This window comes from Mya arenaria, chromosome 16 (assembly GCF_026914265.1).
Source record: "Mya arenaria isolate MELC-2E11 chromosome 16, ASM2691426v1".
Classification (NCBI taxonomy): domain Eukaryota; kingdom Metazoa; phylum Mollusca; class Bivalvia; order Myida; family Myidae; genus Mya; species Mya arenaria.
The window spans coordinates 32,064,353-32,091,583 of NC_069137.1; the positions used below are offsets into that span (position 1 = coordinate 32,064,353).

General features: G+C 35.1%; 1 protein-coding gene across 5 annotated transcripts in view; it reads right to left on the minus strand.

Moving 5' to 3' along the window:
* Positions 1 to 5,418: 5,418 nt before the first annotated feature.
* LOC128221263 (intermembrane lipid transfer protein VPS13A-like) overlaps positions 5,419 to 27,231 on the minus strand; it is a 119,624-nt gene continuing 97,811 nt past the window's right edge. For all 5 annotated transcript variants that reach the window (XM_052929810.1, XM_052929809.1, XM_052929808.1 and 2 more), the window contains 19 exons: positions 26,874 to 27,003; positions 26,377 to 26,499; positions 24,119 to 24,231; positions 23,558 to 23,711; positions 23,144 to 23,278; positions 22,169 to 22,250; positions 20,119 to 20,188; positions 19,536 to 19,644; positions 17,444 to 17,563; positions 17,207 to 17,334; positions 16,732 to 16,813; positions 14,322 to 14,435; positions 14,061 to 14,136; positions 13,005 to 13,168; positions 12,448 to 12,617; positions 11,946 to 12,060; positions 11,659 to 11,753; positions 11,194 to 11,395; positions 5,419 to 10,464 (listed from right to left, as the gene is read on the minus strand). In XM_052929810.1, coding sequence (XP_052785770.1) covers positions 10,420 to 10,464; positions 11,194 to 11,395; positions 11,659 to 11,753; positions 11,946 to 12,060; positions 12,448 to 12,617; positions 13,005 to 13,168; positions 14,061 to 14,136; positions 14,322 to 14,435; positions 16,732 to 16,813; positions 17,207 to 17,334; positions 17,444 to 17,563; positions 19,536 to 19,644; positions 20,119 to 20,188; positions 22,169 to 22,250; positions 23,144 to 23,278; positions 23,558 to 23,711; positions 24,119 to 24,231; positions 26,377 to 26,499; positions 26,874 to 27,003 — 2,227 coding nt within the window. In that variant the 3' untranslated portion in view covers positions 5,419 to 10,419. The remainder of the gene's footprint in view (positions 10,465 to 11,193; positions 11,396 to 11,658; positions 11,754 to 11,945; positions 12,061 to 12,447; positions 12,618 to 13,004; positions 13,169 to 14,060; positions 14,137 to 14,321; positions 14,436 to 16,731; positions 16,814 to 17,206; positions 17,335 to 17,443; positions 17,564 to 19,535; positions 19,645 to 20,118; positions 20,189 to 22,168; positions 22,251 to 23,143; positions 23,279 to 23,557; positions 23,712 to 24,118; positions 24,232 to 26,376; positions 26,500 to 26,873; positions 27,004 to 27,231) is intronic.

Genomic DNA, 27,231 nt, shown 5'->3' on the forward strand with positions numbered 1-27,231 from the left:
CCAACCAAAGAAAAAAAAATCAACACGTCCAAATTAAACGTGCATTTCTTCAAACAACAAATGTCGAAATCATAATGAATGGTCAAGATACAAAACAAGAGCTGTCGCAAGACAGCGTGCTCGACTACGCCGCGTTGTCTTGGAAGTGAAAACAATGATGTAATATGTGCCAGTCAAAAGCAATGAAAAAATATAATTAAAAAGTGAACAAGAACCCCGATGTGACAAAACAGGGTTTTAAATGATTGGCAAAAGAGATTCAGTTTCAACTGCTTTCTTCTATTTTTTGTAACAAAGACCTTGATCCTAGGGGCCCCAAACACAATCCCATGGAAGTCCTTAATTAACTCTTCCTACATATAAAGTTTGGTCACAGTATGTCAACCATAACTGAAACAGTAATCTAATTTTTGTAACACTGACCTTGACCCTAGGGGGCCAAGAGGCAATCCATTAAAAGCTATCTTTAAACGTGTCCTATATACCAAGTTTGGTCACACTATGTCAACCATTACATAAGTTATTCAGTACAAACCATTTTTAGTAACAGTGACCGTGACCATAACTCTTGGGGCCCAAAACTTAAACTCACGAAAGGTCACAATACTGACCATTTTTCTATAAATAGTAACTTTGACCTTGATCTTGATCCTAGGGGCCTCAAACGCAATCCCGTTAAAGGTCTCTATGAACTCTTCCTATATACCAAGTCTGGTCACTATATGTCAAACCTAGATGAAAGTATTCGGTACATAAGGTGACTTTGACGCTGCTCTTCCACCAGCCTGCCCGAACAATGACGCAAGTCATTCTAATATAGTTTTCCTTTTGTGAAAACCTCGTTAAAATATCAAAAAAAATAAATATGCCTGTTAAAAAAACAAAACAAATAAAATAAATCAATAAAAAAGAAGAAAAAAAAATCACTCAAGGGCCATATTTTGTCATTAGGGTTAAAATGGAGTTATGTAACCATGTTGTAAGATGGTCGTGAATAATTATGCGAAGTATCAAGTCGATTGAGTGTAGGGTATAGAGGTTGTTTTTTTTTAAATTAAAATCCCAACTATCCCTTAAACTTTTACCTGCCCTAAAACTTTAGCCTTAGTCAATCAGGGGCCATAACTTGTATTAAGGACAATATGGAGTTATGTAACCTCATATTGTGATGGTCCTGAACAACTGTGTGAAGAATTAAGTCAATTGAATGAAGGATAAAGAAGTTATTAATAAATATCACAACCTGCCCTAAAACTTTAACCTAAGTTCCATAGTCAATCAGGGACCAAAATGTGTATAAAGGATAATATGGAGTTATCTAACCTGATTATGTGATGGATCTGAACAACTGTGTTAAGTATTAAGTGAATTAAATGAATGGAGTTATAAGTATACAACCTTACTTGCCCAAAAACTTTAACCCAGACGCCGACGCCGACACCGACGCCGGATCGATTAGTAAAGCCCTCCTTATTCTTCGATTAGTCGAGCTAGAAAGTATAAAACAATGTGCAAATTCTCTGTGAATATTTCAAACAATTGTTTAACCTCATCTATGATACACTCACCTGGTACAGCGCAGTAGTCATCATCAGTGAGTTGTCACCAACAGCCATCTGTTCACCTAGCCAACTCCACTGCATGGGGCATCACTTCCGGTTGGATGATTGGACAATTCCGGTACCGTGGACGCTGTAACATTGATTATTATATGAAAAACCGATGCAGTTACTTATTTCAATAAGTTGGATATATATCAAATAAGCAAGTATCAGATGTATAAGATGCTGAAAGTGCTGAACCATTGAACTGGTGCAGTCACTTATTATATCAAAAGTTTACTAAAACAAATAGTATACTGATTGTTTTTCTTGATGTATTTTTTAAAACAACAGAAAAAGTCTGTTTGCAATAGTACTATTAATTATCAATACGAAGACTATTTTCTCTCTCACACAATTATTGATTTTATTATTAACATAAGAGTACATAATTCATTTTTTTCCATTTTATTGTAATTCATAAATGATGAGCTTTTAAAATAATTATAAAGTGACCTATTTAGAGAAAACAGTTTAAGCTTGACTTTTCATGGGAAACGATCCAAATAGTGCAGATAGTGCCATAGCTAAATGTAAAAGATATGTTTTGGGTTTAAACTCACACGAACATAATATAATATATTTTATATGTTTGTAACAAATGCTGTATTGTTGTTTTTCTGCATAATAAATATGTTTAAACTAACAGAGGAGAATTAAACTTGCCTTTCGTTGATGTTTCCATGGCAGCTGCATGAGGCGAAGGTAGATACGTCGTGGGTGTGCGTCAATGAATCGTGGAGAGACGTCGGCGACTATTTGAACTATATAAACTGATTTTAAATGCTTCCTGACAGAGCACTCATATATAAAATCGTTCAACAGAAAAAATAGATAAAGCTGACATTCTTTTAAATATTTCGTTATTGAACAGTTTAGCTAGTTCCTTTGAATGATCCAATTTCCTACACGATTTGTTTCACAACCAGCAAGTGAAAGAACATCGAAAACTCAATGGAAACAGTTACGCATAGTCCAACCCAATATTAAATCCAAGCACAACCCAAAAGAAATACCTGGAAACAGACAAGATTTCCCTCATGGCAGCCACTATAAAAAAATATTTTTTGTTTGTTTTCTCGCTTCAACTGACCAAGGTATAGCTAACACAGGTATAAGCAAGGTTTACCACATATGACTCCGTTTACTCAAACCTAATTGTACACATGTCCAGGGGCTAGAATTCATTGTTTGAATACAATATAATCCTTCCACCGTCTATTTTGTTTGGATGTAAAATTTAGAGTGGTTGCTGTCCTTGCACTGATTAGATAAATTATGTTATTATAGCGTGTACTGTCCTGGTGGGCGAAGTTAAAGTATGCATTTATTTATTTTAAAACAGGTCACAAGTTTGTATTGGACAATCAGCAGTTTGCCTTTGGCTGATTACACAAAATAAATATCGATATGGCCAAGACACAAACGTACATGAGCAAAAACTTCATAGCATCTGATATAAATTATAAAATTTAACTAAGCTAGGCCAGTTTGATTACATTTTATGTTTTCTAAGTATATCGATCTAAGGGGAACTACATAGTAGAATTCTGTGGACATAATTTACATTTGAGTTCTGCCCTTATTTTGTTGAAGACTTGGGAAAACGAGTAACTGTATCTGACTTATACGACGATAAGGGTATTGCATAATTTGTATATTAGTGAGGAGATAAATACATTAATGAATAAATACAGATTTATAAATTGATAAATAGAAATATTTTTTTCCGAAAGATAAACAAAAGATTATTATCATAGCCTTTCTAAATACAATGTATCGGCACATGGGATTACTCGAAATTCTCGTGCACGATCCGCTTACAAGCGTAAGAAGACACTTTTTCAATAGCTCTGCGTGGGTACTGTCGTATAACTGTAGAAATCAATGGTGCATGAAACATCAATACGTTAACCCTTATATTTACAGACTATCTTTGCTAAGGTAATAAATATTTTGCAAAATGTCGAAGAGTGCCAATCATACCATTTTTAGTGAAGGCGATGCAAATAAAAAGGATTGGCATGATAACGATAGCAAAACTTGCTTTTGACCATTAGAGCTAGAAACTACAATTAGCTATCATTTTATATCCCTAATATACATATACACAAATGTACTAAAAAGGAAAAGAATCATTTGTCAGAACAAAATGTCTTATTTTTGTTGTTGATTTTTTTTACGATTCATGTTACGTTTTACGGTAATGTCTTATGCTACCTTTATGAATACACTACGATACTGAAGATTGCAGCAAGATGCACCACACGCATACAATTTAGAAATCAAGAGTGTCCATCCTTGATTATTTCTTTAGCAAAGTTTCGGCCATCGTCGTAGGTGGTAACGGCGTATACAAACGTCATTTAGCGCTTGTAGAAAACGTAATGGTAAAAGCCTTTAAGACAGTGGCATAAATCGTCGAGATGGTCATTGTCCCCATGTCATGATTTTCGGGACGAACTTGAAAGAAATCGTGAGAGTAAGAGCTATGCTAAACGAAGAACACTTTTCATTGACTGATTACTGACAAGTATTAACATTACGTATTATGCCATTCTGTAGTTTAAGTCAGTTTCATGGTTTCTGTTTGTAAGCTGCTTGAAGGTTGCATTTAATGGAAGCAATTTGCATCATTTCGAATACGAGTCTAGTAGTAGATTAATAAATAATACTAATAATAAAACACCTTTACAGTAATTTCAAAGCGTTGAAAGGTATTGAATTATTCAATGATCGTCGAGTGAACCGTGAACCACGTTAAAATACGTCATATACTTTGTCATTTTTTCCATAAACGCGTAGACGTGGTTGCGAGGCGTTGGCACTACCACGTTTACTACGGAATTCCGTTGGGGTGTGCACCTAATACCGGCATTGGCTGCATCCCAACTCTGTGTAATATCATGTTCTTCCATATCATCAGTGTATGCTTATCGTTTAAATACCTATGTGTATCTTAAAATAACATAAAATGATGTGTGTTTATATTTTAAATTACCAAATGTAGCCTGTAAAGTCTATGTTTATCTTAAAAAAACATGTTTACAAAATAAAATTGTGGTATTTTAAAAACTTTCAAATATGTTCATTTTTAAGACCGTCTAAAGCATGCATTAAACAAAAGGCCAACGAGGGCCTATGCTCTACTGGCATGGCTTATTTGATCATTTCCTAACCAGAGAATATACTCTCTAGTTTGCTAAAATAGAGTTATGGTACATGTACACTGCACTTAATGTCTTATGTTCAGTGTATGAAGTTTAAATACACTCCATTCAGCGGTTTTTTAAATAATGCTCCGAACAAGGAAGATTGCAATGGACTGACCGACCACAGTCACTGGCCAAATGACTGACCAACCAGTTTACACTGACCAATTGACTGACCAACCACAGTTGACACTGACCAACCACAGTTGACCCCGCCCCAGTTATTGTCGCCTCCCGATCGCAGCAAGGGAAATTCCTAAATAAAACATACTTGACTCATTTACAGCTGGAAGTGCTAGTTTAAGTACTATCACAGAAAGTGATGAATGCCCCCCCCCCCCCAAGGGCAATCCAATCCAATGGATTATGCAATTAATATGCCTATAAGCATACGCCAGATGCCATGATGGTTGATGTCAAGTGTTGAGGAGTGATGCAGAAAGTCAGAGCGACATTGGTCTCGCAACTGACACCTCGTCTGTATGTACCGAAAACATGTGTAGGGTAATCTCTGTGCATGCCAAACTTACAGCCCGCACGCAGATACTATATATATGTGTGCATATCATCATCATCAAGGAATTATTCATAAATAAGTCAATACATATGTTGAACCCCCACATTTATTGAAATCGGAAATTACAAATTAATCATATACGCCAACAATAACAAAAGCATAACATGGAATTTCTAAAAATAAGCAATTACAATATGCAACAGAGAAATGGATTTGCTAGATATCTTTATGTCAAAGCAGATTCGTTATGTTCTTTATACAATGTACATGTTTATACTATAACTTTTAATGTACATGTTGCTATTAGATAGAATACGAATACATGTATAACAATAATATGTTATTTTTAGGAACACACGAGGTGTTACACACACACATGTAGTCAAACAAAATGTTCCCCTTTAACGATAGAATTTCGGATGAACAAGCCCGAATCCTTCATCTTGTGCTTGGCATCAAGTCTTTAAAAAAAGCCCTAGTGCAGTATATGATATCTACGATCTAAGCAAGCCCAGAAAGCATGTTACCAGTGAAGGGCTTGCAGGCTTGTACTAAGTCCAACCAATGTAATACGAAATGAGAGGTTTTGTATGTAACTGTCTTATAACAGTATTGTACTGCTCTAATTAATGAGTGTACAGGGAACATTTATGTGTAAGTATATAGGGAACCCATTAAACTGTCTTGAAATCATACTAATAGAACGAAAAGCAAAAATAAACATTATATAGAAAAATATTGCAGAATGTAAATCAAATAGCAAAAATAAATAATTCATAAGATACACTGAGCAGTTACAGAGATATAATTAAACATTTAAAATAAAACTTTTAAACAGTCCAAACGAATACCCATAATTGTGATGAAATGAACAAATTAAATGGCACAATGTCAACATGAACAACAGTGAACACAAAGTGCTGTCAAAAAAGGGGCATAACTTGGCAATTATTAAAGCCCGGTTATGGGCCTTGCCTTATATGTAACTATTATTTATGGTAACATTTGTACCAAGTCTCGTTTAAATATATCGATCGTTTTGAGAGTTGTGGCCAAGGCTACAGTTTCTTTTACCAACAATGCCTACGCTGCTGTCATAAACCACAAGAAGCATGACTTCAAGACTACATGTATGACTGCTGTCATAAACCACAAGAAGCATGACTTCAAGACTATGACTGCTGTCATAAACCACAAGAAGCATGACTTCAAGACTATGACTGCTGTCATAAACCACAAGAAGCATGACTTCAAGACTATGACTGCTGTCATAAACCACAAGAAGCATGACTTCAAGACTATGGCTGCTGTCATAAACCACAAGAGGCATGACTTCAAGACTATGACTGCTGTCATAAACCACAAGAAGCATGACTTCAAGACTATGACTGCTGTCATAAACCACAAGAAGCATGACTTTAAGACTAGAACTGCTGTCATAAACCACAAGAAGCATGACTTCAAGACTATGGCTGCTGTCATAAACCACAAGAAGCATGACTTCAAGAATGTGACTGCTGTCATAAACCACAAGAAGCATGACTTCAAGACTATGACAATACCTTGACTCCTTTCTATGAACTTAGATGGGCAAAAATACAAAAAGACCATTTGTGGAACGATCTACTGATGATAATTGGATAATAAATGCATTGATACACCTAATACATGGTAACATATATACACTAAATAAAAATAGTGTGTTTCACATTGTAGTTTGTGTTTTGTTGCATTTGCCTTGTCAGGCATGAACATTTGATCACTCAGTGCTAACTACATGTATAGAACAGTAAAGCCTAGCATAAAGTAAGAATAATGTTGTCAAAACAAAATGGTAGGATTTAAAATGTAGAGACAATTAATATGGAGGTACGCAATAACTATAAGCAAAGCAACAGTATTTCTAGTGATATTTAAAGACTATCAATGCATCTACCATTAGGTCACTTTATGAAATTAATATTTCGGCAAAGTTATCTTAACTTTTTAGAAATCAAGAGCTTTATCAGTTACATGTAGTTTAGGCAAAGTTGATTTGATTTTTCAAGTTAAACCTTTACATGAATTTGTGACAGCACAACAAGACAGAAAACTTGATCATGCGATATTTTATGGTAGGCATGGTGAAGGACTTGTACAGGGGAAAATTTAGTATAGTATATAATTATATTCTATTACGGCTCTATAACCACTCTAAGTATAATGATCTAATATCTAATATCTACTCATATACAAGGTTAAAAGAACTTGTCCTCTATCACAACAATATTACTTATCATAATGGTACAACTTATTCTAAATCAACTCATAGGCTATATAATGTATAACAATGATTACATTTCCTACAACTGACACAATCATATGTTAACTATAGCAAACAACAATAAACACTACAATCACCCAAATGAAGATTGCTAAGAGCACATTTATTATTTTATGAAATACACATTAAAAATACAAAGCAACAACTCAGCAATGCCTTAAGGATTTTCATGACATTGAAAAACATTTATTTCTTCAATTTTGAAGAAAAACAAACAAGGCAAAACCATGTTGAGCAAAAAGATATGTTTCTTACATTTTCGATGCAAAAAATTACGTGCTTATAATGGCAATTCCAAAAGTTACAGTAAAGGTTAGCTGTATAATTATTATTATGAACATCAATAGATTCTAGTCATTATACCTTTGTCTAAATTGAGACGGAAATTATTTTTTCAAATTCAAAAAGGTACTAAGACAATAACATGTTTCCACATAAGCTGGTACTGGTAGATTAAAACATCATGGCCATTTCTACTGAATGGTGACTATTGCCAGGATACACCTTACCAGAAAACAAAATTTCTTAAAGTTCATTTTTTTCTTCAAAATACTTAACAACATAAAACTTAATATAAAACTTAGGTAAAAAAATTTCTAAGAATAGTTTTTAAAGGAATATTTTCAGAAAATCCTACATCAAACCCTGTCATAGGTAAAATCACAGAAATGTTAAACCTACATGTACGGACCATCTCATCAACAAGCGTACCACAAAATACCAGCTAATGACAAAATATGAGCAAACCACAAAATACCATAAGATCAGTATTGTACGTTACAAATTAAATTTTTTAATTAATGTAATTTTTTACTTGCAAAATCAATCAAACATTGCCTTAATAAACAAATATAAATATTAGCTTTTTCATGTATATAGATATTTAACAACTCAGAAATATGGAGTTATTGTTCTACGCAAGTTCATAAGATAACCGAGTACCCGGGTAGGTTAAACTTGTTAAAACAGGTATAAAAATGGCCAACAAAGAAATAACCATTAAAATAAAATAAATGAGCAAAAAGTTGAAAAATGAGACACAAATTAACACAGGAATGATTTTATGACTAATAAAAAATCAGTTAACACAATAAATAACGAACATAAATAGATGAAAACCAAAACATTCAAAGGAACCATAATGGTTTAACGGTAAGGTCAACGCATGAATGTGTTAACTCCAGTAACAGGTATATATGAGTATTATATACAACACCAAATACAGCAATGATATATCATATAAGGACAGCAGTAAGAAATGGCAAGAATATTTGAATATAAAATACATCAAATTTGGTACAGTAGATTTCCATATTCCCCATTATTGTCAGCATCCACGCTGCTTTATTCTTAATACTCAGCAGGATGTTTTCAGCTAGATTAAGCACTAAAAATGATCGTATTCAATCTCCATATACAAAGCATACATGTGTTGGGTATCATGTTGTTTTAAGTGTATGTAGCCATTTCATTACCGGTATATCAAAATTGTTAACAGTAATTACATTGCTCTAATTTCAGTAGCATTAAGAAATACACACGTCTATACATCTTTTAAACAAGTTGCGAGTACATGTACATGCTGGGTATACAGTGCAGATATAGCAGTGATAGTGGGGTTATGGCTGTACAATAAACACAATAAAGAGAACATCATACCCTGGTAATTAAAGAGCTTATTGTAATCAGCATAGGCATGTACATTATGTAATTAACAGCAGTGAGAACATATTCAAGTTCTGAATTTAAAGGCAAAACTCCCCTTGATCAGGTTTTCTCCTATATCTAATAAAACTTAAACATAAATCGTCTTCAGTGTTAGATACACAAGTATCACGATCATTTCTGAGGCCCTGATAAAATCTTTTTGTAGATTGACAATTGGCAAAATGATGTGACCACTGATTAATAAAAAGGTGTCTGGATAAATCCACTCAGTGATGGGTGAAATACAACTTATCAATGGGACTGTCCTTGTTATAACAGGGAAATTTGCCTTTAAATACAAAAAATGTTTTCATACATATATACAAGCTGATGTGCAGCACTAGGGGGTGCTACTGGATATTTTACATTAAGTTAACCCTGTTTTACTGAGATGCCAGCACACCCCTTAAAATACTACCCATGTATGCAACAAGGAAAATGATAGGTGATGCCATAATGACCTTCATTAATGGACAATCATCTTCACAACTAATACAGCTGGAACACAAAGTAGTGCAAATGCCTTTTTAAAGTGTTACAACATTTCTATTGTGTTAAAAAATATAAAACTGACTTCGGTCACGCCATGTTTCTTTATCCATGTGAAATAAAAAATATGCCAACACATACATGTTAATTGCCTTCCTTAAAGCAACTTCATTGCACGTGATACCTTTTTCATATTTTACCCACAATACAACATTTATTTAACAGCCAAATCAAGCACCTTGCTTTATGAGGTTATAAGGTATGTGTCAATGCATAGAGAGAGAATCATTTCAAGAATTACGTCTTTTTAAACACTTTCAAAATGTTGTTTACAACAAACCAGGTACATTAACAGAAAGCAATTTTACGACAAATGGTTACATTGGATACAATTATAATCTATCTAAACGAATCCTTTAAATTCTAAACAAAGATAAAATCATTTTAAAAGACATTATGCAGGCATCATTGCACTAATTCTAGACATTGATCCATAGCACTTGCCAGGTTACACAGCACTGTCAAGGTTACACAGCACTAGTTAGGTTATATTGCACTATTATTTGAAAGTTAATTTGCCGCATCCCAGGTGTCTGAGATTTTTCCAACCATCCACTGAAAATAAATAAAGACAATGTATTAATATCAAAGGTTGGTAACAAAGACACACGTTTGGTTCTAAAAAATAAACCTACAAGAAGGTAGATGTATAGAGTAGTATATTGACTACCAGATTATAGTAAGTGTACATACAAATACATTGTACAGACTTGATCTTACAATACCTAAGAAAAAGTACATTTAAATGATAATTTTATTCTGATAAGCGTCACATTATGTTAGGGCATACTCCTTTATACTTCGTGTGCATGGATATGTGGATTGAAAGAACAAAACTACAATCTCATTGTCAAGTCAGTGTTAATCATTTTTAAAAGTTTCGACTCGCTAAATTTATGTAAAGAGCTCTTTGTGAAAAGAAACTGATATTCCTAGGAATAGGATGTGTATATACAATGATATAAAATGTAAACATGTATGGTCTGGCCTCGATAATCTACAATTACAAGTCCAAAATAGTATTATAGACAATAAGTTAGATTTTTATGATTTTACATGAAGCATTTGAAGCTATTATTATACATCAATGTAATTATTCTTTATGTATTTATCATACTGTAATCATATTTCCTCATGTAATGGCAATACAGGTTGCCTTTAGACCAACATTGCCATTAAAACACAAATGAATTAGGTAATATATCTCAAACTGTTATTAAACCGCCTCTTAGCTCCTCCTCTTAAAGCTATATTAATCTAAACACGATGATAACCAACCCTCACCTCGGCTATTTTCTTGTCGGCAATATGTATGTCTTTCTTTGAGCTGGTGGAGCCAAAGAATCCCTTCTTCTCCTTCTCTTTGAGGATGATTTCCAGCCCCTTGGCAGAGACCCGGGGTTTCTCCTTTATCTCCGTCCACGTATAGGTGAACTCGCAGTTCCAGGAGCCAAATATCTCCCCACGACTAGCAAATAATACACGCCTGATAGGGGAGAGAAAACAACCAAGTTTTAAACAAGAAACATTCAATAAATAAGCTTTTCAATAAACACTTTCAAAATTTTGCTAAAGTTAACACCATTGTTGCAAACTTTTAAAGGTTACCTATGATCATGTACGTAAATATTCAAATAATAAAAGCACAGCTTAAACAGTTGTCTGAAATCTCGTTAGAAATACTGCAGATCAAAGGTTCACCCATGTCCCACTTTATAAACATTGTATTCAATAACAGATGTTTCCTACTTGTTGGTAACTAAGAGGACATTCTTGTTGTCCTTGGTAACCACCACGTGGGCTACATATTCATCTGTGTTGTAGTATCGGCCTTTCTCTGTCTCCTGAAAATAAGTCATAAGAAGCAACATAAGTTTTTATACAATATACACACACGTACTGTTGGGGAGCGCTGGTCATGTTGGCCATCATCAAATTATAATTATTATGTTTATGTAGATGTACTATATTTATATATAATCTTAAAATGTTTCTCATCCAAGATCAATCCCCGAACATTCTTAGGCCAGACTCACTATGAGTACAGCACATCCCTCTGCCTCCTGCTTGTTGTATGGACGAAGAATCGCGTCCTTGTAGAATCTACGCGGGGGACGCAGTCTGTGTATCTCACCAACATTCTCAGCAATCCTGGGAAATGGAAGGTTGATTCTAGTTTATTAAATTAAAATGGTCATACCCTGTGGTGGCTTCAGAGAGTGAAATCAATAAGTCTCAATAATAAAAGATTTGTACAAAGTCGATTAAAAGTTTAAGAATGGATCATTTTTCTTTACTTCTTTTAACTGTTTTGAATGTAAAATATAAGCTATTACAGGCAAAATTAACGAGATCTATTTATTAGCATTTAACTTCTATGAAGAGGAATGACCAAAATTTGAAACATAGTTTACCAGAGGTCAGATGACTTCATGCTTGTCCAATCAGATTGCAGTAATAACATAAACAATGACGACATACAGCCAAGCTATTCACGTAGAATGAACATCATATTTTCACTAATATTTTAAATTATACCTTTTTATTCCCTCAAACGAGCTGCTAGCGAAGTCAATGACCCCACTGGTTGGCCTGGTAACAACCCCTACCAGCCCCTTGCCAACCCCCTTGAAAAACCCTTCCACTCCCTCCTTCTTAGCCCCTTCGATAGGCTTGCGAACAATCCCTGTAACTCCGTCAAAGACTCCCTGGAAATGTGGAAGAGTTACAAATACTGCTTAACAATGCAACAAATTTGAAAGGCTACTGAGCAGTTCATTTTATTAACATTCCCTAAAAGATTTATACTTGGTAACCAGTCCGAAACTTCTAAATTTCTTTTCTTTGGTACAAGGATAATTTAGATTAAATTAAAACATGTTGGACAGATTTTGCCTGATTATGATCTATATTTACTGATGAATCTCACTATCAAGACAAAGACAGTTTTGTCAAGATCAATTTCAAGCAAGAACTGAAACTTGCAAGATGCTTATTGAGGCCTCATGCTCCCTTTTCGGAAAACTGTTATCAAAGATCAAGGTTGAAGAATCATATGAGTATGAAATATCATAAAAAAAATCTAGTATCCTCACCATAACAAGTCCTTTCCCTCCCCTAGCAAAGCCCTCGCCTACATTAGCAGGTCTCTTGTTGAGTGCCTCCCGTCTCTTCTTCTGGTAGTCGTCATCCAAGGTCAAGGCCGCTATGCCCTTGCCGAGAGTTCCAGTGATTCTGGACACTGCACCTGCTGCTCCTCCTAAAAAAATAATGCATGATGTTGTACTTGTTCCCATATTTTACACTTCTTTGTCTAAGACTTACTTTGTTGGAATATTTAGGTTGGTATATACTGGGCGAGAGCCTAAATCGGAACAGTACCTAAATATGGAACACCCATTATAAAGGTGTTTTTCAGATCGAGATCAGTTTATTTACGATTTTCATCAATAAAGACGTTTGCTTCAGATACAAGTTCCAAGGAACATGATTCTCCGGGTAAGTATTTCAATTACTGCGATCATTTTAAGTTTTTCATGTTCAAATGTCAAGACATGGCATGCGGGGAAAAGATTTCATGCTTGCCACAATCACAGCCTATTGGTAAAGCCTATATTTTACTGAAACCATCAAATTTTACAGCCAAAAATGACAAAAAAAGATAAGCTGGAACATAAATTATTAATTTACTTAAACAAAACATAGAGCAATAATTTTAAAAGAATACATAAAAATAAATAACAAATTAGAACTGTTCCATATTTAGGTACTCTGGGGACGAAAATGGCTGTCCTTGACTTTGCGGTTAATTAAGTACTTTTCATGCAGATTGGTAGTATCTTGAAAAAACCCATTTATATCAACCAATTTCTCTTGAATCCTGGTATGCTGATGGAAAATTTTGTAGTTGTGACGCAAGTCTAACTAAAAATATTTCAAAAATAGTGCCGAAAGTGTTCCAATTTCTGTACTTGCCCAGTACACTTAATGGATGAATTGCATTATTGTGTACCATAATGAGTATTTGCCTGTATATTCAATATCTAGTTCCCATATGGTCATGGTACCATCAACCTAGACAATTAATATACAAAGTCATGTATGTTTGTCTCTATTGTACCAACAACTGAACAGCAGAATTATGGACGTACCGACAGCGTGTCCAAACAAACTCTTCACCCCCAGCATCATCCCCTCAGCAAACTCCTCTGGACCCTGGATGGCTCCCTAAAGAAGGCAATATAATGAATGAAGAAGCCAACATGAACAACACTAGCTTTAATTGAGAGCAGAAACACATTTCTATGTTATTATAAAGAACTGACAGACATGACATAATCCTGCTTTAAAGGCAACAAAGTTTACAGGGAAATTTACCTAAAAAAGTATAAACACTATGTAATGTACCGTACCTGGTATGGCTCATAGAAGAGGTCCTCAATGCCCTCGGCCATTCCTCTCAGTAACCCAAATGGATTTCCCAGCACATCCAGTCCCAGCACAAGGACATACATTTGCTTAATCGCCTGAAGTGTATGGAAAGAATGCAAACATGTAACTAGAAGAAGATGGGTAATAGGTTAAGTGAAATACAGCAGTCTGAAAGGTCGAGGATGGCAAAATCTCTGAACAGAAATTTTGAAAGTGTCATTTGCTGCTGGGCTTCAAATCTCCCGTGAGCCTGGGACAATATTCAAGGTGATAATATGAAAGTATCAATTCATCAAAAGAGAAAGTTGCACCTGTTATAATTCACACCTACTTTTTTTATGGAACTCTTGGTCTTATGAAATATTGTGAGACAAAACGAAACTAAGAATCAAATAATGAAGGCAGAGACTTACAGGGTGTAATGTTCCTATTCTGTAGCATTGTACATGAGTATTTACTGACCTGTCCAGCTGTATTACCGGTTATTTCCCATGGTACATTAAATATTAACTGACTTGTTCATCATAGTGGCTGGTCATCTCCCTCATCAAGGGCCTGGTACATGAAATATTTACTGACCTGTCCAGCATAGTGGCTGGTCATCTCCCCAGTCAGGAGGATGGCACATTATGTATTTACTGACCTGTCCAGCATAGTGGCTGGTCATCTCCACAGTCAGGCAGGGTTAGACACTAATACTTTTCAAAAGGTAGTCCCTCGGACTACTGGATCTGAAATCTGGGTAGTCCAGCAAAATTTCTGGTAGTCCAAAAAATTGCAAGCCTGCAATGGATTTCTAGAGTTTTGCGACATTGTCAGTATAACCATTTGATTGGTATTTTTTTTTATCTATCTCAATTTTAAAAACAATTCTGGCCTTTAAATATAATTTTTAAACCTTAAAAAAAACTAAAAAACATGCTTATATGCCCCATCATAAAAATATAAGAACCATCCTAAAATACCCCCTTAATCTTAAAATACCCCCTTAATCTGTCACTTTCGGGAAAACAGCGTTATAAATCACTTGACACCTCTACCGAAATCGTTGCTAAGTTACGGCACAAATGACAGACATTCTACTTATAGGCAATATTTGATAATTTGGCATCCTATTATTCAGTATTCTTTGTTAATCTAAACGACATACCATAATGCTAAAAAAACAACATAATGAAATAAACTCCCAAAGTGTTATTTTTAAATTACTTTTCTATTATGGGAGTATTTAGATCAAAGTTGTTATTTGCCCTAGCTTCAATGCATAAAATGTTACTACATTTTGGAGTGAAAATTAACGCACACAAGTCTGCCGTTGTCTGCACCTGGGAGTAAGATTGGTCCCAGTCTGCACTTACACTGCATTAGACCTATTTTGGCAGTATGATTATTTTATCAGCTGCTCTTCTAAAAGCCATTTAAAAGATTTCACAAGCCAGACATTATGTTCCTTCTGTTTGCTTTATCGAGACACTGACATTTGACAATACCCTAAACCATAATAACCCTGACGAATGTTCAGAAAATCTAAAAATAGTAACCGCCATTATGCTTTGGTTTACATCGTATCTATCATTGTTTCTGACTGAAAATGCAAGGGACTTAGAAATTCTACCACTTCTGGACCCAAATCTACCTCGCTGAGATTGGCAGAGGTTCACATGTCTGAGAATTTAAACACACCACACAGTGCGAATTTTTTTTTCCCTTTCTAAATTAAGACATTTTAAAGACTGGTTTAAATATTGGTCAAAAGACTAAATGAAATGCGCACGTAATTCGGTGAACAGTCCACGTTGTCCGGAACTGCTCGGCCATTTTCGGCAAACTTTAGAATGAGCATTTACCGCTGATGTTCGGCTTTTTTTTAACATGACGTTCAACCCAAGTTTAAGCGTAATCAAGATTTTATACTCAATTAACTGATGTGATATTTAATTGTTCTAGTAGTCCGACAGACTACTGACTTAAAATTTCTTGTAGTCCGATCAAAAAACTGGTAGTCTCGGACTACCGGACTACCGTTAGTGTCGAACCCTGTCAGGAGGATGGTACATTATGCATTTACTGACCTGTCCAGCATAGTGGCTGGTCATCTCCTCAGTAAGAAGGATGGTACAGGAAGTATTTACTGACCTGTCCAGCATAGTGGCTGGTCATCTCCTCAGTAAGAAGGATGGTACAGGAAGTATTTACTGACCTGTCCAGCATAGTGGCTGGTCATCTCCCCAGTCAGGAGAATGGTACATTATGTAATTACTGACCTGTCCAGCATAGTGGTTGGTCATCTGCCTGGTCAGGAGCCTTGTACATGGAGTATTTACTGACCTGTCCAGCAAAGTGGCTGGTCATCTCCCAGTCAGGAGCCTTGTACATGAAGTATTTACTGACCTGTCCAGCATAGTGGCTGGTCATTTCCCCGGTCAGTTGTTTGTTGTTGTAGAACTTGTGTTCTCTCTGGAAGAAGCCAAGTCTGGAAAGGAAATGTATTACAAAATTAATACTCAAAGCATATCTATGGAGGAAAAATTGATATATGAATAAGGTGGAAAAAATCTACTTAAGGGCATAACATGTTTGGATGAACATTTTACATAAATGTTTAAAAAGAACACTAATATTCACTTGTGCCTGTTTTGTTTGGAACAATGTACCAGCTCTGTTACCATGAAGTCAGAAAAATAATCAGCTGTAGCTTCTTCAGTAACCACATGTAGTATATACTACAGTGGAGGCTAATAAAGCGAAGTCTGTACATAGAAAAGAGAATAGTAGCGGTCTGCATACACATGGGGTTCACCACAGAGTTCCAATATTCATCATCCTTTCAAGGTGTTTTGCTATATCAATATCTTCTAAAACTCACTTGAAGACAACATCCTGTATATCAGTAAGGACGACGCCCACACTCTGTAGGAACACGTTGATCACGTTGGCATGTAGCTGCATGGCCTTGCCATCACCACCTCCTTGCAGGGAGAAACTCAGGTGCACCTGCAAAACAAGGGGAGGAAATAGTTCCAATATTTACAGTATAATTTATAATCATGCACCCATGCCTTAATTTTCCACATCAAAGTTTAAAACACGGAATTAGGCGTACCTTTATAGGAGAGAGATGTAGATAGTCATAGAACATCTTCTGTTCACTGGCCAGGGACAGCCCCATGGTTGTCACCAGGTCTTGCTTTGTTCTCTCTATGTCTTCTTCCAACATTTGCTTCTGAAAACCCCAGAGAATAATACATAAAAGCAATTGTGCACCAGATGATCAATTTGCAAGAAAAAAAGAAAATTGTCGAAAACTGACATAAACTTGGTATTAATGTGTACTTACTAACTGAAAAACCACATAGTTTACAATTTATTTAAGTTTAGCAGTTATTTCATATTTTTCCATTAAAAAAGATTACTGGGTATGTCTACCTAGTAGAATTCATTCCTTATGCATGATTGGCTAGTTTGTGTTATCACCGAGTTAGGTGTATAGCTCAGTAGATACGATGCTGGACTGCAATTTTGTCGACACGGATTCAAACCCGGTCTACGACACCATTTATTTTTTTACATTTTGGTACTTCTTTTACAATTATGATATCAAAGCGTAACACATTCTATTAAATAATTGTCCTGAGATTCGTTACAGAAATTATATATATTTTTTTTGGTGCCAATCTGGTGTACAGTCCCTTTAATGGGTAATAAGAAGGTAGAAGGGGCACAAAGCCAGGAATGTGTAAATATCTTAGACATGTGTTGAGTTAACGAAAAATATTATTTTGAAAAATTTGATATCAACACAAACTCTAAGACAATTTAGGAAAAATGAGCTTAAATTTGCGCTGATTTGATAAAGTGGAATAAATATAGTTGTCCAACTCTCAACTAAAATATTTTGGAAAAGCCGTTATGATGATGAACATCACATACCCTGGTAAACCTGCAGCCAAGCTAAGCCACAATAAGCCTTAATTAACAATAAGCTAAGCTAAGTACTGTTAGTACTGTTGTTCAATTTTTAGCAAACCTAAGCTGATAAACCTTTATAGTGAACCTTTTGCTTAAGTAAGCTTCTATACGCCATGCAACTTAAAAACCTGGTGAACTTTCACTTAATTTCCTATAAACCTGGTGAACTTTGAGCTAAGCTACAATAAACCTTTGGCAACCATAAGCTAAGTTTCTATTGAACCTTTTAAATTTGTTCAGCTTCTGTAAGTTCTGGTCAAATGTTTGCTAAGCCACTGTGCTTAAAATTAAAACCCTGGTCAACTTATAGCTAAGCTGGTAAAAACTCCGGTCCACTGCTAGTTAAGCTACAATATATAAGCTTAGCTAAGCTACATGTATTATTGACAAGTTACACTAAGTGACTACTTGTATACCGGTAGTTAAGTATAAACATGGGAGCAGACATGTGAACTCTACCGCTTTTGAGACCTCCCTACCGCTCTACCGCTCACCCCACAAAAACTACCCCTTTTAAAAAAATTAATCTAAACAATTTTTGGCCTTACAATTCCATTTGAAAACCCTCAAAATTCAACCATGCTTTAATACCCCATTATCTGTCACTTTAAGGAAATGGTGCAATATACAACCTGTCATGTTTCTTGACACCTTGGGCAAGATCGTTGCGAAGTTACGGCACTTAAGAACGGCATCCTACTAATCAATATTCTTGGTTAATCTTAAAAACATATCTTTTAATGCTTTGATCAAAACATTTCTGGATAGAAATAACATTCCCATAGTTTTATTCATTATCTTGAAACAATATATAAGATTTTACGACATTTTTGCGCGAAAATGAAAATACACAATTTTGCATTCCTCTGCTCATGCATCTCCACCCTGCACTAGACCTGTTTAGCAGTCTGATTGAATTATCAACAGCTCTACTAAATATAAACTTGAGATTTCACTAGCCAGCAGTCATATTCCTTCTGTTTCACAACCAAAACACTGATATTTGACATGACCCTGAACCAAGACGTATTTGATGCGTCTTTTCCGAAAATCTAAAAATAGTAACAACCATCAAGTTTTTGTTTACATTGTATCCACCATTGTTTTTGACTGAAAATGAAAAGGATTTAGAAATTCTACAGCTTTTGAACCCAATCTACCGACTTGGAGACCCAAATCTACCTCTCTGACATTGCCAGAGGTTCACATGTATGAATGGGAGTCACCTCTTGTTCACTTGTGATATCCTGGTCGGAGGAGAACAGGTCTATGATGTTGTTGAGGAAACCCTGGTCCACCTTGAGCTGCATCTCCTGAATCAGCACCTTGAAGTACCTGGAGGAGAACATCAATAAAATCAACAGTAAAACCAAATACACATACAGGAAGAAATTAAACAGATGTCGATAAGCTGTTAAGCACTTCCAGAAACAGGGACCCTTAGAACTTTCAACACTTTCGAATACTAAGTGTATTCAGATATTTGATAGACAATGATGTAAATTTCGTATGCCTAGTGCCCCATAGTATTTTTTTTTATCAAATTTATACCAAAAAACAAAATTGGAAACAATCTCTTTCTCCTAGAAAGTTTTAAATATAAGCAGTTCCTTGTCTGATTTAAGTTGAAATTAAACACAAAGTGCATTGAACTTTTATAATTATGTTTTATTCGGACATTAATTTTACATAAATGTACAGAGTATGCAATACTGTTTCAAATGCTACCAAAGTGACATGGGTTCACTAGGCACAACATTTAACATTATTGCCAATGGCTCCAGATACTTAAACAGAAGTGTGACTTACTTCATCTGGGAGATGTTTGTGTGTTCATGTTTTCGTAGCATCATGCTCACTTCCGTGAATGGCTTGGGCACTGAAAAGTCATGTATCATTAATCAATATTAGCATTAATTAAGGAAAAGATGAACAAATGATCAAAGTAAGGCAAACTCACTCAACAATTACTAAAAGACAAAATAATTAAAACAAAGATCAAATGTAGCTAAAGCTTAATCTACATTTTCTTAAAGCTATAGCTTTTGTATGAAAATATATTATTATACTGATAAAGAACAAACAATATCACTTGGTACACCCAACTCCTGGTTTGTTGACAGTGATGGGACTCATTATACCTAGTTATTTTGAACATTTGTACCAAATTTGATGGAAATATTTTTCAAAGGTTTCCAAATAATGATTATGATAAAAGTTTTCACAAAATGCCACTAGTCAGCCAATGTTATTGCTGATGGCATCAAGGCTAACGTAAAACCTCAACACTTTTTCATTGAATGGACATTTAAGCTAACTACAGTACCGTTAACCCTTTAGCACATAGACAAGTGGCCAGATTACACCTCCCAGTCAATAGCCATCTTACTGATAAGCAGTCCTTATCTGTATAGGTACTTTTCTGGATATTTGAAAATGAGAAAATGAATACAGGAGTATGACCTTAAAATCAATGTTACTCCAAATAATTGTGTCCAAATCTTTTTATGTGAATACATTTTTTATAGATAATTAAATTATCTAATAAATGGTGTCAATGATGAAATATTAAATTATTTTATTTCAGCTGTGAATGTATTTTCAAGATGGAATTGTAACATTTCTTTGAAATGTCATAATTGCATTAAATCAAAGGGTAATAAAATGCTGGGATCGATCTAATTTTTATTACCCCTATCATAAAAAAGACCCATCTGGATTAAAAAGCCGACAATTTATGTTCTTGTGTATAATACACAGAAATATGTCAGGAATATCTGGTGTCATCCAGCTGAGAGATCCAGTCCAAGGTGTCTGTTTAACTTTATTACCCCCTCATAAAATTGTTTACAAAAAAGAAAGCCGATAAATGATTTTCCGGTATGAATAAAAAGAACTAGATCAAACAAAACGCTTGCACATGATCTATTTTACAGCCAAAACTATGATGGACATTATATCAGCTTCACAGAAAATTTACCCATCATTTTCTCATTTACTAATTGTTTCTTTTGTTTGTAAACAAAATATTACCTTTAAGTAAAAATAATCTCAATTTATTTTAATGGTAAACTGAACTGACGTAATATATTTAATGATTTACGCATCAATGAATTTGGGGGAAATTCCATACAGTACTCAGCTCGTGGTCTTATTACGTCACAATGGGATCACACCTGCGATTGGGAGTATAAACACCTCAATTTAGCAGACGATATTTTAAAGGGAAAATCAATACACAAAAGGTTAAACTTAAATTTTATAAACATCCGGGATATTGTTTACAAAAAGAAAGATGCAAAATTGAAATATTGAAATGACCCTATTGAAATATGCGGGCCATGCGTTTACATCCAGTAATGGATACAGTCGGCCAGATGCGTATACATCTGCTAATGAGCTATGTCGGCCTATCTCGTATACATGCGCTAAAGGGTTAAGACCAAACTTGACAGTAAGTGCACTTCTTGTTCAATATCAGTTTACTATAGGATTCCATGAATATAATGAGTCACCTGTGGGCACCACCCATATTATTCCAGTCATGCCATGCTATTGACCATGACCAATGGGCATAATGAGTTTGAAGACTTTTCACAAAGACATTCAAAAGTTATGGATTTGAAACACCCATCAAATCTCAAGAAAAGGTCACCATGACCTTGACCCAAAAATCAAAAGGTGTCATCTATCTACCGTACATACCAAGTTCGAAGACTACACCATGGTGTCCAAAAGTATCTGATCAGAAACAATAGTGTGACAATAAAGACAATGAATCTTGACAAAGTAATCCCTAAGTGTAAGCTATGCATCGCCAGCGACACAACAAAACATGATATTTGTGTGGTAAGCTCACCACTTTCAGCAGCCACAGATTTTGGTGGAGGCATAGGTGACAGCACGGTAGGGAACACAGCACCAGCTACCTGGTTGTCTAGCTGTAATAGAACATAGGATGCGGCACTGTAAAGGATGATGCAGAAATACTGAGTTTTAAGTTTTGAAAAGTAAAAAAGCTAGTTTCTGTTTCTTTGTTAAAAAATCAATTTTGTGTTTTTATGAAATTGCTAAAATTTAAGAGGTATAGAATAATACAAATCTTCACTTAAATGTTAACACTAAAAAAAATGCAAAGTTTTGTGCTGTTTTTAATTTATCAAGTAGTGATCTTTTATGTATAACCTTGATGTTTTTAACTCAATATAAAGTAATTTATACTTTGTTTTAACCATATTCTTCTACATTTAGAGAATAACTAGAACTGTAAGCAATAGGCTAACGAATACCCCCCACCCCTCCATGTCTAGGTTGTTTGCCCTGGAGTTAGGCCGGACAAAGCTAATTTTGCCTACAAGGGGAGATAACTCCAGTCAGGGTCATGTGACCTGTACCAAATTCACAGAGGCGAAAGTTTACAACATGGCCATTAATTTCTGAAAGTTTGATAAAGATTTGTTGAATAATAACAAAGATGAATCCCGGACAGGGCTTATTTTGCCTACTTTAACACATCAAGGGGAGATAACTCTGGTCAGGGTCATGTGACCCGTACCAATTTCACAGAGGCGCAAGTTTACATCATGGCCATTAATATCTGAAAGTTTGAAAAAGATTTGTTCAATAACGACAAAGATGAATCCCGGACAAAAAAAAAACGGACGGACAGACGGACAGACGGACAACCCGATTCCAGTATACCCCCCCCAAACTTTGTTTTGGGGGGTATAAAAACACAGAGAAGTAATTGTTTGTGAGATTCTCGAATCTATTATTGGTGACCTCAGTCACAATCTACCGTGTTTGACAATACTTGATAAACGTTATACCTTACCTGAACCCTGTTGATTTTTGCGTGGAACTGGACCTGATGAGGGGAAGTCTTATACTGGATCCAGATCCCATCCTGGAAACTTCTCCGTATCTGTCTCTTATTTGGTTTGAACATCATCATCTCATTGAAATTCACCTGAAAACAGCAACACAATATTTGCAAATATTTTCCCATAGTCTTTTGCAGAGGATTTATGAAAGGAATCCAACCCGGGTCGCCAAGATGAGAAGTAAACCGGACAACCTTTTAGATATCTTTGACTATCCTAAAAACTTAACCGGTTTTCTACAATTAGCTACAGAACATTATTTTATCAAACCTAATATTTGCGTGTACAATATTGTTTTATGATAATATTGAAAAATAAAGTTGAATTTTAAATATAAGCTCAAAATAAAATAAACGAAACCAGACCTCCATCTTGTCAATGTTGATTTTTTCCGGTGGCGTTCTTCCACTGACTTTTTCAAGGTCAAACTTCTGATATGCTTGCTCCAAGGCCAGGTTTGATTTTAAAGTGAATGCTTTGTGTCGCCTTTTTCTTTTCTCTTCCCAAATGAAACCAGAGCTGAAGTATAACATTTTTCCATATCTATAACCAGGGCATGATACTTTTCTGGTATGCTTATTCCAGGGCAATAGGTTTTCAAAGAGAACATTTATGTTGCCTATAATGCTTTTTTTTCAATATAATTTTGAAGCTGAAATTTAACAAAATTCCTTTAATCATTTGCAATGGCATGACACATTTTAGGTATGCTTGTTCTGGGGCTAGGTTTTGATTTCGATGTGAATTCATGGGTTCATGCCATTTTTTAAAAAAAAAATCCAGTGCTGAGTTATAACAAAATTCCTTATATCCATTGCCAGGGCATGAAATGTCTGGTCCGTGTTAGTTTAAATGTCCAATGTTTATAGGCATATATAAAAAAGATCAATTCAAGCTCAATATGTTCGAACATAAAAGCTTGTTACCTGGTTAACCCGAGGAAGGCAACCTCCTTCTGTGTGTAGTTGTTCACCAGTGACATTCCCATATCTTGTAGGCTCACTATTATTTCTTGCTCCAACCGCTCCAACTCACCCGCCTGGGGAAATAACACAATCATGACAAATATGTAAGACAGGTTGACATACAAATGACAAAAAGAACTGAGAAGTTTGAATATTGACAGCTACCATTTCCAAGAGAAAAATGGAGTGGAATGAAGGAAGAGAAAATTCTTTGAATGAAAACGTAAGAAAGGAAAAAATTAGTCTCTGTGTAATGCATTGTAAGCCTTAATGATCAGACCAGGAGGTGTCTAATTGTTTAGTGGTGGGAAATACAAACAAAAACTCATGTGGCACTACAAGGTAACTTAGCGATGTTAATATTTCACCATTTGAAGTAACGGCTTCTTGAATCAGTTAAAGCTCACTCAATGACACAAAGAGTTCAGTGGTCATATGGAACCCAACTTGAAACCTGGAACAGCCGCACTGTGAATATCTTTACTGGACTTGTTAATAGTTAACCTTTACACAGCCAGGTTTGTTACAACATTCGAACTCAGACAGCGATGTACAACTTTAGTGCAACTTTTAATATAAATGACTGTGTTAGACTGAAATTACATATCTCAACTTTTTTACTAAATTCAATGACTGTTGATTTCTTAAATTAGCAATCCCGACTTGTAGCTAACAACAATACTAGTAGTCTAGACTGCAGAGTAGAAAGTGAAATGTACTGAAAAAGTAGCTAAAAGCTGATCATTATGAGTTATAGACTATATATTTATAGATATGAAAACTATAATCAATAACTACACTATGTGAACTATTTAGATCAAAGTGAATTAAAGACAAAATATCCTATGCACAGCAAAGTTAAATAAGCCACCCTAAAAACGTAACCTGTGACTTTTTAAACAGCTGAAATATAAATAAGGCAAAGTTTTACAATTGCAATAATTTCAGGTACCCAATGACAACTTAAAAAAAACACCCAAATTTCTTATTTAAGACATAAATTTTCCATTACAATGTAAGACAATACAACTTTGGCATTATTTTATATTATAAAAAAGGCATGAGCTGATTAATAAACTAAACATAAAAACAGGAAGCTAAACAAACCACACCAGCTGTATATACATGTATGCCATGCAAACAAGACACAAACATACAAATAACTCCCTCATTAAACTAGCCCCACCCTCCTCCCCTACTCATTAGTTTAAACATATTTATTATGCAAAAAAACACAATACAGCATTTTTTATATTAGTTAACTACTCATTGACCAGACACATACCTGCAATAAATGTGATTCATGCAAGATTCACAGCTGCAGGTATTCTTCATTTTTTATTGCAATGCCCCATGACACATTTACTTGAAGCTACAAAAGACACCAATGCAGTAACGCCTCATTAAAGCCGGATATTTGACGATGCAGTTTTGCAAACCCAAGATTTGAGTTAGTTATCTATTTTTTTAACCAAGAAGACCCATATTTATACCTTTCAGAGATATGGTCATTCAAATAACCTGATCAAATTGCATGAAGATCAACAGAAACTATTCCATTTAGGAAAATAAACAAGTTATAAATAAATCAACATTTCCTAAAAGATAAGTCCCAGAGACCTGGTTCTTGACCACAGATGACACACTTTAACATCTAAGATCTAGAACAGGGTAACATGTTTCCAAACATTATACCTAATGACTTAGTTTTTTACCTAAGATGACTCATATTCACAACAGCCTAAGATACAATGCAGACAAATTTTCCAAACAAGTTGTATGAAGATTTGATTAAAACATCTGAATTTATGACATGGGGAAAAATATTTCCAAAGTTTTGACCTAGTGACCTAGTTTTTGACCTGAGGTGACCCATATTTACAAATGTTCAAGAAAACATGTAGACAAGTACTCTGACAAAGTTTCATAACAATTGGATAAAAACTTTATGACATGGAATAAAAACTTAAATGCAGAATTGTTAACAAAAGCCCACCATATTACAAGCACCTGATATACAGCATGTATAAACCAGAAACAATTGTGAAAGCTTTCCATGCATTTTTTTTAACTCAAGTCAGTTGACAGTGAGAATAGCCCAGTGAAGCAGAATGGGACATACTGACAGCTGTACAGACAAATGGAAGGAAAAACCAGCAGCTTCAATAACTCTACCCTGAGTTTTGATCAGGGATCAATAAAACATCATTGTCTCTTACCTCCTGCGCAATTGTAGCCAGGGCCAGGTCATGAGTGAAGAGAAGCACCCTCTGCATCCCGGACAGGAAGGAGACCCAGTACACCTTCACGTCAGAGTTGTAGAAAAACTCCCCTATACCATCCTACAGGATGAAGAAAAATACAGAGCAATAAGTAGTGGTTTCTTTATAATGAGGAGTTTTATGATACCAAATACGACAGTGAATATAAAATAGTAGATTATGAATCAAAGCTGAACAATTATATTTGGAAGGATTAATAACATAACACTGTATTCTTAAGCCACACCTCATTTGTAGAGGTGTGAAGTAACTTGCCAGTAACCCTTGATACATTCTGCACTGTCTATCCTGTGAGAGGTCAATTATTTATGTTAATTGTTTCACCACAACTCCAAATGTGTCTTGCACACAGCATCCTTCCATGTATAAAATCCAGCCATACAATCAGTAATAGCTTTAACATTCTTTAACGAACTATATACATTTTATCTTACCTGTGAGAGGTCATTTTTCACGTCTTTCTTCTCCCCACAACTCCAAACCAGCTCTCTTTTGCCTATAGCATCCTCCCAGGTATAGAACCCAGCCATGCCAGCGGCCATAATTTGTATATTCTTCACTGAACTGCAATGATAAATTTATTATTAAATCTACGTAGTTATCAAGCAGTGCAAACATTAGGTTCTTTCTGACAAATTTGTTAATGAACATGAACACAAACATTAACATCAGAAACTAAAAATAAACAAGAGCTGTCACAGTATGTGACGAATGCCCCCGAATGTGACATTGACCTACGAACAAGGTCAGTACATGAAAAGTTGATCTTGCCTTTACGTGTCAAATACATAT